At 57.5% G+C, this 14,989-nt stretch overlaps 1 protein-coding gene across 1 annotated transcript; it reads left to right on the plus strand.

Annotated features, from left to right (window-relative positions):
- Positions 1-1,594: 1,594 nt before the first annotated feature.
- On the plus strand, positions 1,595-12,693 carry LOC101750270 (maestro heat-like repeat-containing protein family member 2B). The gene is made up of 31 exons (XM_040652975.1): positions 1,595-1,805; positions 2,102-2,223; positions 2,369-2,491; positions 2,637-2,802; positions 2,959-3,057; positions 3,220-3,371; positions 3,736-3,879; positions 4,437-4,529; positions 4,811-4,880; positions 4,996-5,109; positions 5,201-5,274; positions 5,608-5,727; positions 5,873-5,980; positions 6,170-6,329; positions 6,459-6,499; positions 6,736-6,877; positions 7,277-7,329; positions 7,662-7,769; positions 8,056-8,175; positions 8,374-8,496; positions 8,620-8,775; positions 8,997-9,119; positions 9,423-9,502; positions 9,926-10,061; positions 10,178-10,267; positions 10,668-10,754; positions 10,932-11,055; positions 11,258-11,367; positions 11,864-12,016; positions 12,273-12,429; positions 12,584-12,693. Exons 1-31 carry the CDS (start codon positions 1,595-1,597, stop codon positions 12,601-12,603), a joined length of 3,579 nt encoding a protein of 1,192 aa, XP_040508909.1. The 3' UTR covers positions 12,604-12,693.
- The last annotated feature ends 2,296 nt before the right edge of the window (positions 12,694-14,989 follow it).

Below are 14,989 nucleotides of genomic sequence, written 5' to 3' on the forward strand. Positions count from 1 at the left end.
TTGTTCCATCATCTTTCTGGGGACGGAGGTGAGGCTGAGTAGCCTGTAGTTTCCCAGATCCGCCTTCTTGCACTTTTTAAAGACTGGAGTGACACTGGCTATCCTCCAGTCTTCAGGCATCTCTCTCCGGTTTGCCAGGACCTTCCAAAGATGATAGAGAGCCATTTAGCAATCACCTCTGCCAGTTCCTTCAGCACATGTGGGTGCATCCCATCGGGGCCTGTGGATTAGCGTGCATTAATTTTGGCTAGATGCTCTCTGGCCCAATCCTCCTCGACCAAGGGGAAGCCTTCCCTTCCCCGGGCTTTCTCTCCTACCTACGGGGTCTGGGGTCTGGGGTTCCTAACGGCTAGTCTTAGCATTAAAGACTGAAGCAAGGAACGCATTCAGAATCTCTGCCTTCTCAGCATTCCCTGTTACCCGGCACCCAGCTCATTTAGTAGAGGTCCCACATTTTCCCTAGTCTTCCTTTCACTGCTGACATACTTCTAGAAAACCTTTTCTTGTTATCCTTTACCTCCTTTGCAAGATTGAATTCAGAGAGGGCCTTAGCCTTCCTTGTTGCATCCCTACAGGCACTGACAACGTTCCTATACTCTTTGCAGGTGGACAGGCCCTTCTTCCACTGGTCATGGATGTTCTTCTTTCCTTTTAGCTTATCTGTGAGCTCCTTGCTCACCCCCACAGGCCTCTTGTTACCTTTACCCAATGACTTACTCTTAGGGATGCACTGACCTTAAGCTCCAATTTATAGGAGGCAGAGGAGGTTCTGTTAGTACATGTTTACCCAGCAGTGAGATTAAGACACAACAGGTCAAATGGTAGCCTGACCGGTTTATTACAAGACCCAGTTGCTTAGGGATACGGGGAAGGAAAGACGGGCAACAGAAGAGAGAGAAAAGCAAGGAGTCTTTGTAGAAAGCAAGAGAGATGGTCACCACTGTGGATCCAGCATGGTTTGTAGTATGTCCTTTGATCTCAGGATCTCATCCAGTCACTGCGGGAGATGGGAGAAAGCCAGGAATCTTTGCAGCAAGCAGGCCTGGGGGGTTCTTCCAAAGAGGTTTCTTCCCCTCGGGGAATTCCTCCATCAAAAGTTTCTTTTCTTTGGGAGTTCTTCTCCCCAGTCCTTAGTTTAGGGAGGGCCCTGTATCCCCAGTTTCTCAGGTTTTTTTTTTTCCTTTTCCTCTCTACTCTCTGTTAGTGTAGCACATCTGGCCCTATCTGATGTTCTGCCATTTCCTCGTGGCAGCCTCTCATGACTCTACTTCAATGACAACAAGCGGATGGCGGTCTTTTTGTTGGATCAGATGCAATGGAGTCTCCTTACTGTCTCTGACACGTGCCCCTGGAAGACAGCAAAGCTCTCTGGAGAGGTTGTCTGTGCAGCAAATGGGGGCCGCAGTGCCTCCCAGCATGGAGTCCCCAGTCACTAAGTCAGTGCCAGGCAATGGCACCCGGCAGCTGCTCCCTGGCAGGGGCTCTCCCTCTCCTGCTGAGGTGATTCCCTTGCTTTGGCATAGAACATGTCCACCCCAGAGCCGAGTGCATCACAAAAACATGCTGTGTTTTGGGGCCAGCAAGGTTGCCCAGCATGCAGTCTGGTCCCCAGCCCAGGGCACGTCATTCTCTGCGAGGTGACACGCCTCGCTGTGATGTCACAGTTGTTGCCTCCTACACCCCTGTGGCAGCGGTGGGAGCGGTGGCTCAGTCTCTTGCGAGAGGCGCAGGAAGAGGACCCAGAGAGAGCATTGTGTCTATCTGGAGATTTCCTGCTGTGATGGAGCGGCTGAGAGCCCTTCGAGGTGAGGTCCCTCCACCTCCCTGGACACCGTGATGCTGCCCGAGCGCATGTGTGCCTCCAGTGTCTGTTTAGGGACGTGCCATCAGCACCGTCCTTGCTCTGCTGAGTGCAGCCGCCCACCATGGCTTCCCCAGTACCCCAGCAAGGGGAAGGCTCTCTCCCCTCTCCCCGCCGACCACACATGTGCCAGCACAGCCCACCCCACGCTGCGGGGCTGGGTTCCTCCCCAAGACGGCCGGATGCTCGGCCCTGGCTCCAAGCAACACCAGCGGCAGCTGCTCTGCTCTTTCCTTGCAGGTCTCTTTGCCTGTGTGGGCTGCGTGCCCAGAGGTACACGTCGCAGGGCCAGAGGCAGGGTGGCAAGCCCTGTCCCTGCCTGTGCCGTGACTTTGCTGCTGCAGCGCCTGCAAGACCAGGAGGTGAGCTGGGGACATCCAACCACCAGTCCTTGCCCTGGCCCAGTGCCACGGTCCCGTGGGTGCCAGGCCGCGGCAGCACACTGGCATGGCGGGCAGCTCCCCGGGAAGAAGGGCAAAGCAAAACGGGACTGATCTCTGTCCCCAGGGTGACCGAGTGCAGGCGTACTGCGAGCTGGAGCACGTCCTGCGGGAAGGTGACAGCCGCCCGCCATGCGGAGTGCTGAACCGGCTGCTGGCTGAGGTGTCCCAGGACCTGACAGCAGCCCAGGTGAGGGGTCACTCCCAAAGGCAAAGGGAGCCGCCTGCCCGCGCTGGTGTTCTGCTGGCAGACGGCGGTGGCTTAGCCCTTCCAAGGGAAGGCCTCAGGCAGTCTCCTGTGCCGCGTGTCACTTTTTCGTGTGCCTCTTTTTCAGGGCGTGCCAGACAGCGTGAGGATGGCTGCCAGCAATGTCCTGGTGGCTCTGGCCCGGACACACTTCACCTTGGTGATGGCCGAGCTCCAGAGCCACCTGAAGGCCATGGGGGAGATGTCCAAGGAGTTTGTGCTCGTCACCCTGAGCAAACTGTTCACCAGCTACGGTAGAGTGCCCTCAGCCTCCTGACGTCTACGACAACCGGGGAAAGGGGTCTCTCCCCTCTGCGCGTGATCTGCGTTGAGCTGGGGGATGCAGGGCTGCAGCCCCTCCTCCCTCGCTGCTGGGGCTCTGACCGTGGCCCTCTCCTTCCCCTCTGCAGCTCCACAGTGCATCTCCTTCGTGTGGCTGACGCTGGCCGGCCTGCGCAGTGTGGTGAGCTGGGTGAGAGGCGGCCGGACCCTGCGCATTGCTTGTGCTGGTGAGTGCCGGCCCCAGAGCAGGGGGACTCGGGATAGCCCTTGCATCTCGCCTCGCCCTGCTGCAGGCTCTCACAGGCTCTCTTTTCTCGCAGTCTCTCATCTTTTTCTTTTTTTCTTTTTAATTAATTATTCATTTGTTTTTTTGTTTTGTGTTTCTTCAGTTGTGAAACAATGGCTGGAAGGAGTCAAGGTTCACTTGTGCTCCGGAAAGCAATGCCCCTGGCCTGCCAAGGAGATCCAGCAGATCTACCAGAATCTTTCCCAGCTCTTCTGCTCTGTGCTGAGGCACTGGCAGGACTGCAAGGAGGAAAAGGTGAGCACTGCTGCATTCCCAGCCCGGGATGGCAGCGGGGACATCCGTGTCGGCAGCTCTGCCTGTGCCCAGCGGGCTGAGAACAGAAGGGTGACGAGAGGGAGCGGGCTGGCTCTGCAAAGGGCCCCAGACTGGCTTTGTGCTTGGGGCTGGATCTCCCTGCCAGGAAGCAGCCGCGTGTCACAGCACTGTGGCAGGGATAGCTGGAGATGAGGGTGTGGGGAAAAGCTCCCTGCCCTCCAGAGCGAGCCCATCTCCTGCTGGGCACGGGGGGTACGGGGGAGGGGAAGGGAAAGAGAAAGCCCTCCTGCAGGAAGGGCAGACCTTCAGTCTTTGATGCTGGGCCTCTGCCACCCCTCTCCAGGACAAACAGGCCGTCCTCGGGGCCGTGGCTACCATGATGGCTGTCCTCCTGCAAGAGGAGCTGCGCCGAGAGCACGTTTGGGAGCAGCTCCTCTGGCTCGTGCGCCTGTATCAGGAGGTCCAAGACACCTGCAGGGGGACCAAGGTGAGATGTTGTGCAGGGCTCAGCATGGACGTGGGGCTCGTGCAAGTGCCACGAGGGGTCAGTGGGATGCAGGGAGGAGGCCGGGAGCCCTTGAGAAAGAAGGAATAGGTGTCCACGGGAGGTCTGAGGCTTCCTGAGCTCTTCCGTCAAGGAAGGAACAACCCGGTCAGGAGCCAGAAGGGAGCCAGGAGTCACTGGGGCCCATCCCCTGGGCCTGGGAGGCTTCACCACACCACCACCACCACCACCACCACCTCCACCACCACCGTGGAGCTCTGGGTGCCTGAGGAGCTCTGTGCTAAAGGCCAGGGAGACCACGTCCAGTTACATCTGATGGGGGAGAAGAGGGCTGCTGGGTGGGAGATGCCTGCAACCGATGCCCAAACAGGGCTCGGCTGAGAGCAGAGGGACTCTCTTGGTGCTGCTGGGAGGCGGGGACAAACCAGAACGCCTGTGCGGGAGCTCTCCCAGCGGACAAACCATTGGGAATCAGTTTCTCCGCTCCCAAGTGGCTAGATGTGGCTTCAGCCCTTTCTTCCTCTCCCGGTCTCTTGCAGAGCCTCAATATCTTCCTGGAGGCCTTAGAGGGAGTGCAATCGGTCATCCCGAAGGACAAGTTTCTGGCCATCACCAGTGCCGTGTTCTACCACGTAAGGGGAGCCTATCCTTGCGCCCAAAGCAGTTTCCCTCTTGGCTAAGTCTCAGGAGGACTCCAAGCTCCGAGCCTCTGCCGGCTGCTCAGCCTTAGCTCCTGCATGCCCGTGGCTGCTCCGGAGCCGTGTGCGTGCCCCCAGGGATGCTGTGGGCCAGGCTGTGTTTTGTCTGCATGTCCTCTTACCGAGTGTGCCAAGGGAGACGAGAGCTGGCAGCACAGTTTCTTTTCCATCCTCGATACCGATACAATTTTCTCCAATGGACCTTGTTCCCACAGCTCTCTGATGACACCAAGGAGCACAGCGAGGCGGACAGAGCAGAGCTGACCCACTGCATCCTGCTGCAGGGTAAGGAGAGGAGCTCTGGCAATGCTTGGCGGTGCCCTGGCCGAAACCTCTCTCACAAACCTCCGGAATGGGTGCGAGTTTCTTGCTAACACAGTGCGGGATTTCCTCCCCGCAGCCCGGATCTGCCCAGAGGAGACGGTCCAGTTTCTGCAGTCACAGCTGGGCGCTGACAGGGAGGCTGGACGCGTGGCAGCCCTGGGTCTGCTCGGTGCTCTGGCTCGCTCTGATGGTCAGTAGGGGGTCAGAGGGTTGGGACTTCCCGGGATCCCTTTTGCCATCTGGCCTGTGCCTCCATGCATGCTTCTGCGCATCTCTTGCAGAGCCCGTGATGGCAAAGAAGCTGCCCCAGGTTGTGGAGGCTGTGCAGTGTCTGTGCAGCGACCCCAGGACCCAGGTGAGCTGATTTGGGAAAGGAAAGCGCTGTCGGGGTGGTGATGCTGCTGCCAGCACCGGCAGGGCTGGGGTGCCCAGGGAGGTGCTTGGGGCAGTGACCACATGGTCGCGATGGCTCCTCTGGGGAGAGCAGGCAGGGCGGAGCAGTCAGGCCCCTGTGCTGTGCATGGAAAGTGCACAGCCTGGTGCTAAGGCCTGGCCCTCACCTGAGGAGCCAAGGCTTCTCCTCTGCTCTTGCTGTCTCTGCCCATGCCCGAAGGGCTGCCCCAGTGAGCACGTGGCTTCCCTTTGCCTTCTGAGCAGGAAAATCAAACCCACAATTGACTCCTGACAGGTGAGGAGGGCCATTCTGCTCTTCATCAAGGATGTGCTCAGTGCTAACGCCCGGAGCTGCTCAGCCTGGGATGTGGTGGGGCACATCTTCAGTGAGTTCAGCCGCACCGCGGGAAGAAGGGTAAGGACACCGGGCAGCATCTTCCCTTGGAGGACCCGTGCTGCTCAAAGGCTGGCACAGAAGCACCGGTGGGGCCACACCTGAGCCTCCTGAGAGGCTCCTGAGAACTCAGAGTAACCGGTGTTCCAACAACACTCTTGTGCAGGCAGCCGGAGACCTTTCTGCCCAGGAAGCCCGGGAAGAAGGAGCTCTCCAAGAGCTGTGTATGGACATCCTGGGGTCACTGGATGTCTCTGTGAGCGGGATGACCAAAGTAAGTCACCGTCTGCCCTGCTGCCGCTCCTTGGCTTCACACCACGTGTTCCTCATCCCATTCCAACACCCCCGGTCTCTCCTCCAATGTGCTCTAAAGCACACAAGACTCAGGGAAATTCACAGAGTCCTCTTCATCTCTGAGCGGAGGCAGGAATGCTGACATGCTCAACCGCCTCGTTTCCTACAGCTCGTGTGGCCACGGCTGCTGCTGTACGTGGTGCCAGCCCAGTACACCGGCATGCTGATCCCGGTCTCCCGCTGCGTCCAAGCGCTGGCTGAGAGAGGGGACCTGATGGTGCGGGAGGTAGAAGACCTGGATCCCCATTTCCTCAGCTCCATGTTCCAAGGTAGGAGCAGAAACTCCCCCGGTGAGCTCTGTTGACCTGTGTTAGCACCCAGAAGGGACAGCGGAGGTGTGTGTGGCAGGGCACGTCGTGTCTGTGTCTTTCTTACTCAGCCCTTCTTTCTCCCCACAGGCCCACTGCTGACTCCCCAGACACTGCTGGCACGCCTGTTGGTGAGTAGATGCTCCAGAGGCCGGTGCCATGAGCCCCGAGGAGGAAACAGCGTGGCCGAGTGTGCCAGTGCCTGCCTCACCCGCGGGGATGCCTTTCTCTTCCCGGACTTGCAGCGCCATGGGCAAAGCTGCTGGCTGCTCCTTGCCCTCCAGGGCAGAGCCAAGCTGCTTCCCTCCTGGGAGAAGCTGCTGCTCTTGCTGCAGACGTGACCCTGCTTCTCCTTGCTCTCACTCAGGTGGTGGCAGGGAGCCCTTTTGCGGGCAGCGAACTCCAAGCCGCTGCCTTGCTCCTCATGCTGAACCTCCACAGCAAGATCCACAGAGCTGTGGGGGCCATGTGGGCCACTGAGATCCCCCTGCTGCTGCAGTGCCTCGAAGGTAAAGTGCTGGTGGGGAGGGAGGGGTGGAGGCAGGGAAGGGGGGGAGTGAAAATGGAACTCTGCAGCGTGGCAGAGGGGAAGCATTGCCTGCGGCCCCACGCTTGCTCTGCTGCTGTTCCCATTCCAGGGAGACAGCACTGAGGCCGGGGGACCTTTCCCCCCGGGGATCTGCCCATTCCAGGGCACGGATGGGTGCTTCACGTCCCCTCAGACAGCAGTCTTGGAGCAGTTCTGTGCTCCTGCTGGGACAGTGTTTGTGGGGAGGGACAGGTCATTGTGAAGGGTGTGCGGGTCCCAGCTTGGCAGTGCCGAGTGCCCAGGCAAGCCTGGTTTGCAGCAGCTCTTCTTCTGTGGCTTGATCCCAAGCAAGGGTCTTTTGCTTCTTGTTGCTGTGCAGGGAAAGATGAGAGCTTCCCGGACTCTGCAGGGTGGGAGCAGCGCCTGCTAAAGGTACAGCATTGCCGGAAGGCACGGTGCAGAGAAGTGTCTGCCTGCCTCAAGGAGCCCCGTTCCCATACGGGACAGGAACAGCCTCTCAAATGCTGCTGCGGAGCGGCCGCACGCCTTTGTGCTGCTGCCTCTTCCTCTTTGCCCCCCCCACGCCCATGGGGGTTTGGGCCCATAGGAGAAGAGCGGCAGGCAGCTTTAAGGCAGGGAATGCTGCAGGGAGCTGGGAGAGGGACTGTTCTTCCAGTCACCTCTCTCCAGAAGGTTGCGGCGACGCGGCAATGTGGGAAGAGGCAAAGGGCAAGGAAACATTGGCTTCTCCTGTTCTCCAACAGTTCCTGAGGGCATCATTGGGCACCATGGAGGATGAGGCCTGGACCAAGGGCCTGAGCTGCGAGCTGAGCCGGTGGCTGAGCAGCTCTCCCAGCAGCTCTGGAGAAAAGGTGGGTTCCCCCCGGCTCTACCCAGCGGTGCAGCCGCAGGTGCCCAACTGGGGCAGGGGCTGCGGGTGGTGCTCTGCTCACACGGGCCGCTCACGCTGCTTCCCTGGCCCGTGCCCCCCAGAGGGCCTTTCCCTGCAAACTGCCTGGGGGTGGCCCTGCAGCTGCTCTCAGCATCTCCCGGGGAGCGTGGGTCCTTCCCACCTGGCCCTCTCCCAGCAGGTCAGGCTGCTGCCACATCTCAGCTTCTTCCTTGCCTTCCCATCCCTTCTCCTCCCTTCCCATGCAGTCTTTCCTGTACAAGGCTCTGGGGACAGTGCTGGGAGCTTGTAAGGAAGTCCTCCACATCCAAGAGAAGCTTCTGCAACACCTGGAGGAAGCAAACGCGGAGGAGCCCTCTGAGGCCCAGGTGAGGTCTCCTCCCAGCCAGCTTCTGCCAGCATCCCCGGTCTGTCCCTTGGGCAGAGCGCTTCTCCTGGCCCTGCTCCGAGCCTTTTGATCTCCTCACTGCTGCTCTTTCCCTCAGGCGAGGACCAGCCCGGCCACTGTGGCTGGCCGCGCCGGTAGGTTCAGGCCTGCGCCAACTGCCCCTTGTTCTTTTGTGCAGGGCATGATCTCTCTTCTCAGCCATGCTGCTGAGAGCAACTTCCACACAGCCCTGGACACGCTCACCATGTTTGCGTCCAGGCTGTGCAGAGGCCAGAATGGGAGGAGTTCCAGACGCAAGAAGGTGAAGCGTTACGCATTTCCATCTTGGCCTTCTGCTGCCTTATTTTCACTTGGGAGCCCAGGTGCATCGCGGGGCACCGGGGGGCTGCTGAGTGAGTGTCTCAAGGCATTTCTCCCCACACAGATGGAGCTGGACAGCAGAAGAGCTCAGGCCACCCGCAGCGCTCTCATCCTCGCCCACGGCAGCTTGGCACTGCGTGCCTCCAAGGAACAGCTGCTGGCCCGCCTGGAGGGAGACATCGTGGGCAACATCCTGCTGCTCTACAGCTGCAGCTGCCGGGTGAGAGCTTGTAGCGTGCCGGGGTGTCTGAGCACCCAGCTGCAGCCCCTCCACGTGGGGGGATGCTGCGATGGGCCTTCTCTTTCCAAAGGTCCCGCGGGGACTGGTTTGTGCTCAGATAAAGATGCAAGCCCTTCCCTTAGCGTTGCCCCCACGTGTTCCCCTTGCAGCCCTTGGCCCTTCCCGCAGCTGAAAGAATGTTCTTCTCTCTTGGGCCTCAGGACCTGCAGAATACGCTTGCGCTGGTGCAGAGCATCACAGACTTCAGCTCTGCCTTCCAAGCTGTGGGTGGCTCTGCCTGCTTTAACCCCTCCTTGAAGGGCAAGCTGCTGGAGATCCTGACGGTGAGTGCCTAGAGCCAGAGCTGTCTGCAGTGGCGTTTTGGGCTGTGCCATGAGACTCGGTTCCCCGGAGCCATACAGGTCTCGCTCAGCCACACGTCTCCAGCTGGTGGGGACCTTGTGTGCTGGCAGGCAGCGGCTGGGCAGTGGGCTAGGTCCACCAACTGTGCAGCTGCCGCATCCTGCACTGCCTCCGTGAGAAACGTGGGAGTGACGGGGCTGGTGTGTGGCAGTTGTGTCTGTCTCTGGGCTGGGTGGAAGAGCTCTGACGTGCCCACTTTGACAATGTTTCTCCGGTACTTGCAGGAGTTGCTGAAGAAGTATTACTTGGGCACCCCTGTCTCCCCAGTGCCCCTCAAGGTGGTTCTGGCCCTGGAGCAGTTGAGGTAAGGGTGGGAGCCTCTGGGCTTGCAAGGCGGGATGGTGGACCCCCTTCTGGGTAGCTCCCGAAGGCCGGGAGGGGGCAGGGGGTAGGGAGTCACTTCTACAGGAGAGATGGCTGGTCTGCTGTGCCCAGCGAAGCTGAGGTTCTGGGAAGGAGAAAGGCCCTGGTGCTCCTGTCCCCTGGCAGGGAAGAGAAGGGAGACCTGGTGTCTCCTTCCCTTCAGAGCAGGAGGTGGTTCACTGATGCCGGGGGAGACGCTGGAACTGAAGACAGTGCTCAGCAGCACAGGCTGGGGATGTTGGCTTTGCAGCTGTCCATTAGAAGAAACCCTGATGTTGTCTGAAGCAGCCTGGAGAGCACTGCTAAAGGCCCTTTCTGCTTTCTCTTCCTTTTTTTTTTTTTTTTTTTTTTTTTTTCCTGTCAGCAAGCTGAAGCCCTCCTTAGGAGCCAAGGACATGTGTGACATGCTGAGTCTGTGCTGCAAGAATGTTGTGTTGCACCCTTCAGCGGAGATGATGCTGAAGATCAGGAAGTCACAGCAAGCAGCTCAGTACCTGCAGGTAACCTGCCGTGACTTTCACGGCCACCTCTCGGTTGGAGCCCTTCCTCAGCACACACAGCCTATGCTCTGGCGGCAGCCGTGATGCCACAGCTCGGTGCCCTCTTCTGCTTTCAGCTTCTGCAAGCATCACTGAAAGCTCTGGGCCGGCTCATGGTGGTCCTGCTCGAGACAGAGACCAGTGGCTTCTTTCAGAACATAGTCCATGTGAGTACACGTGGGGCAAGGGAGAAAGCGTGGTGCCTGTCGATAGCGGAGACAGAGATCTGGGGACTGAGAGGACGATGAGAGGGGGAGAAATCTCCTGCTGACGTGCCAGCTCACTGCGAGCTCAGAAATGGGCAGAGCAATGGGCCCTGCATGGGGAAAGGCAGGAGCCAGCCCCTGGCAGGCCACAGCCAAGGAAAAGCTCCTGGGTTAGGAGGCAGGAGTGTCTGCAGAGAGCGGGGGCAGCAGTGCCGGTGCTCAGCGAGGTGGGGGGCCGCGTGGAGCCACAGGGCAGGCCCTGAGGGAAAGTGCTGGGAAATGAGGGACGGGGAGAGGGCTGGCATGAAGGGAAAGAAAAGATGTCCGCAGTGAGACAGATGCTCTGCCCCACGTCCTGCAGAGATCCATGACGTCAGACAACATGTGGGAGCGCAAGAGGGCCCTGCAGATCTGCTCCCAGCTGCTGGCTGCTTGTGAAGAGCGTGGAGTGAGTAAAGAGCCCCACCACATGCCCCTGCTCCTTCCCCAGTGCTCCTGAGCAGGAAGGCGAGCTCCGCCCAGCTGTGCGTGCTGTGCCACCCACCGCGTGGGGAAGGCACAGGCGGGAGAAGCTAGGGAGAGCTGGGGCTGCCTACAGCTTTTTTCCTGCCTCTGGCCCCTGCAGAGAGGAGATGCCTGCAAGCACTTTGGCTCCTTGGTGGGATTGCTGGCACCTCTGACGTGTGACCCCATGCCCACATCCCGCCAGCTGGCTGTCACCTGTCTGAGCTCCCTTCTCCGGATTCAAGGTGAGTAGAGCGGGTGTGAGCCAGCCTTCTGCTCTCCTCTGCAGCACTACCAGAACCCCACGGGCTGGGCCCAGTTTACAGGAGGAAGAGGCACTGTGCGCAGCTCTCTTCTTCTCTCCACCCTGTCCTCTGTCTCTCCCCTGTGGAAAGCGGTTCCGTTTCCAGAAGCGTGACTTCCCTTTTCTCCCTGTGCTCTTTCCAGCCAAGGCGACCAATGGAGTCATCCAGACAGGAGACATCGGGAGCCTGTGTGAGGGGCTGAATGACCGCCGCACCGTCTGTCAGCTCCAGACCTCTTCCAAAATCGCGCGGGTAAGTGGACCCAAAAAGGGGTGGTGGGATCTCAGTGCGTAGGCTTTTGCACGTCCCTCTGCTCCCCACAGCCTCTCACACCATCTCCAGAATGAGCTGTCACCCTGAGACCACTTTTCTCAGCAAGTAGCAGGAGGCACTGAGCTATGTCTGGCCTTAAGGCACCCAGCGCAAGGAGCTGATTCTATGACGTGCGCGTGTGTGGTGTGTGTGCGTGTGTGTGTGTGTGTGCATGTGTGTGTGTGTGCGTTTGTGTGAGACTGTGGCTTCTGGGAGGTAGGCTTTGCATGTAAGCAAACACCACGGGTGGAGAAGCTGAGAGAAGGCTCAACCCCCTTACATATTAATAGCGGGGTATGGACCGCAGGAGCGTTGTGATTGCCGCCTGAATGACCGGCAAGCTGCTGAACTAAGAATGCCCTCAAGACTGCTTTATGTTTTGAAGAGCTGCCGCAGAGCAGTGATGGGATCTCTCCTGCTTCTCATTTCTCTGCAGACTGTGTACAGGAACTTCCCCCTGGAAGACACCATTGACTTCATGATGGCCATCAAGGACACCTTCCGGAAGGCCAAAGGAATGCGTGTGCGTGCTGCGGGGAGGTGGCTGATCACCTTTCTGCAGATGCATGGAAAGGACATCTGTCGGGACGTAAGAGACTTTCTTCCATGTGTCTTGGACTTTTGCTGGCTGCTGCACTACGGCTTGTGCCGTTTGCTTCAGGTGCTACAGAAGCACAAGCAGAGCGCAGAGCCAGGGCGTGGACAGGGTGGCTGGTGTGAAATTTAGGCTTAGGCCTTGGCAGCATGTCAAGGGAGCAGGCAATGCTCATGTGCTGAAAGTCCACTGTTAAGCCCTGCAGAGTCAAGGATGCAGCCAGTCATTCTTTCTCCCCTTCTTCATTCAGGTGCCACTGACCAACTACATCCTGCGCAGCTGCACGTCGTCCCCGCAGCACAGCACGTTCATGCCATTCCTGTCCCAGGCGGTGGTCATCCTCACCCGCTGTCAGGCAGGCATCACAACTGACAGCTTCTTTCCGGCTGCTTTGAGCCCACAGACAGGTACTGGCACTCCTGCCATTGCAGTTATAGCTTGCCTCTGCTAGAGGAGATCCCGGAAGGAAGCCGGGATCTCTTTTTTGCTCTCTTTTTTGCTCGCGAGGTCTGTTTGAGGCAAAAATTGCTCCGTCATGACTTGAGACTTTCCTTTTTCTAGTGAGACATGGAGGAGAATAAGAGCGTTTTGTCTTCAATGGTGGAGCCGAGAGAAGAAAAAAAAAAGGAAAGAGAAAGGAAAGGAAAAATGAAAAAGGAAAAAGGAACAAGGAAAAACTGGAACGGGAGGAAAAGAAGAGAGGAGAGGGAGAGGGGGAGGGAAAGGGGAGCAAAAGGAGTGGAAAGGTAAAAGGGAATGAAAAGGGATATTTAAAAAAGTAAGGAGAGGGCAGGGCAGGGCAGGGCAGGGCAGGGCAGGGCAGGAGCAGGCAGAGGAGAGGAGAGGAAGGAGGAGGAGAGGAGAGGAGAGGAGAGGAGAGGAGAGGAGAGGAGAGGAGAGGGGAGGAGAGGAGAGGAGAGGAGAGAGAGGAGAGGGAGGAGGGAGAAGAGAGGGGGAAAGGGGAGCAAAAGGATTGGGAAGGCAAAAGGGAATGAAAAAGGGATATTTAAAAGGTTAGGAGAGGTGGGGAGAGGAGAGGAGAGGAGAGGAGAGGAGAGGAGAGGAGAGGAGAGGAGTAGGAGGGAGAGGAGGAGGAGAGGAGAGGAGAGGAGAGGAGAGGAGAGGAGAGGAGAGGAGAGGAGAGGAGAGGAGAGGAGAGGGGAAAAGGAGCAAAAGGATTGGGAAGGCAAAGGGAATGAAAAAGGGATATTTAAAAGGTTAGGAGAGGTGGGAGGAGAGGAGAGAGAGGAGAGGAGAGGAGAGAGAGGAGAGGAGAGGAGAGGAGAGGAGAGGAGAGGAGAGGAGAGGAGAGGAGAGGAGAGGAGAGGAGAGAAGAGAGGAAGAGAAGAGAAGAGAAGAGAAGAGAAGAGAAGAGAAGAGAAGAGAAGAGAAGAGGAAGAGAAGAGAAGAGAATGAGAAGAGAAGAGAAGAGAAGAGAAGAGAAGAGAAGAGAAGAGAAGAGAAGAGAAGAGAAGAGAAGAGAAGAGAAGAGAAGAGGAAGAGAAGAGAATGAGAAGAGAAGAGAAGAGAAGAGAAGAGGATTCGCTAAAAAAAATTGTATTATTTATCTTGAAAAATTAAATGCCAGAATCCTGGCTAAGAATTTAATAGAGTATTGTTATTTTTCTTTAAGTCTTCATTGTAATAGCTGCTGTCTCTTTTCCATACCAGTTACAGAATCACAGAATCACCTAATGACAGGGTTTGGAAGGAACCTTGAAAGATCATGTAGCCCAGTTCCCCCCCCCCCCCCGCCCCCCCCCCCCCCCCCCCCGCCTTAGAAGGACTGCCTTGATTAGGTCACACGGGAACGTGTCCAGGCAGGTTTTGAATGTCTCCAGAGAAGGAGACCCCACAACCCCTCTGGGCAGCCCGTTGCAGTGTTCTGTTACCCTCACCATGAAGAAGTTTCTTCTCATATTTTTGTGGAAACTCCTATGTTCCAGCTTGCAGCCATTACCCCTTGTCCTATCACTGGTTGTCACTGAGAAGAGCCTGGCTCCATCCTCCTGATGCACACCCTTTGCATATTTAGAAACATTAATGAGGCCACCTCTCAGTCTCCTCTCCTCCAAGCTAAAGAGACCCAGCTCCCTCGGCCTTTCCTGGTAAGGGAGATGCTCCAGTCCCTTCATCATCTTTGTGGCTCTGCGCTAGACTCTGTCAAGCAGTTCCCTGTCCTTCTTGAACGGAGGGGCCCAGAACTGGACATAATACTGCAGATGCAGTCTCACCGGGGCAGAGTAGAGGGGGAGGAGAACCTCTTTCGACCTACTAACCACACTCCTTCTAATACACCCCAGGATGCCACTGGCCTTCTTGCAGTGCTGGCTTATGGTCACCCTGCTGTCCACCAGGACCGCCAGGTCCCTTTTCCCTGCGCTGCTGTCCACCAGGTCAGTCCCCAACCTATACTGGTACCTGGTGTTGTTCTTGCCCAGATACAAGTCTCTACACTTGCCCTTGTTGTATTTCATCTAATTTCTCCCTGCCCAACTCTCCAGCCTATCTAGGTCTTGCTGGGTAGCAGCACAGCCTTCTAGCGTGTCAGCCACTTCTCCCAGTTTTGTGTCATCAGCAAGCTTGCTAACAGTGCACTCTACTCCCTCTATCCACTAGATACAGCCCTCCAACTAGACTCCTCTGTCCCACTGACCACAACTCTCTGGCGTCTTCAGCTGGTTCGCAGTCCCCCTCACTACTCGATCGTCCACACCACCTTCGTCAGTTTAGCTGCGAGGATGCTGTGGGAGATGGTGTCAAATGCTCTACTAAAATCAAGACAGACCACATCCACTGCTTTACCATCATCTATCCACCTGGTTATGTCCTCCATAAAAGGCTATCAGTTTGGTCAAACATGACTTCCCCTTGGTGAATATCTTGTTTAATAAAGAGATCAGACTTTAGATTGCAGCTTTTCATGTTCCATTTGTAAAGTGGCCATTTATATCAATGGAAAGGGGA

This window comes from Gallus gallus, chromosome 1 (genome assembly GCF_016699485.2).
Source record: "Gallus gallus isolate bGalGal1 chromosome 1, bGalGal1.mat.broiler.GRCg7b, whole genome shotgun sequence".
Classification (NCBI taxonomy): Eukaryota; Metazoa; Chordata; class Aves; order Galliformes; family Phasianidae; genus Gallus; species Gallus gallus.

What these genes read in the sequence shown, in the direction of transcription:
- LOC101750270 (XM_040652975.1), top strand. Translation starts at nt 1,595, where the DNA reads ATGCAGTCTGGTCCCCAGCCCAGGGCACGTCATTCTCTGCGAGGTGAC. An exon ending in CCTGCGCATTGCTTGTGCTG is followed by an intron (nt 3,058 to 3,219) that starts GTGAGTGCCGGC and finishes GTGTTTCTTCAG; the next exon opens with TTGTGAAACAATGGCTGGAA. An exon ending in CTGGCCCTGGAGCAGTTGAG is followed by an intron (nt 9,503 to 9,925) that starts GTAAGGGTGGGA and finishes TTTTCCTGTCAG; the next exon opens with CAAGCTGAAGCCCTCCTTAG.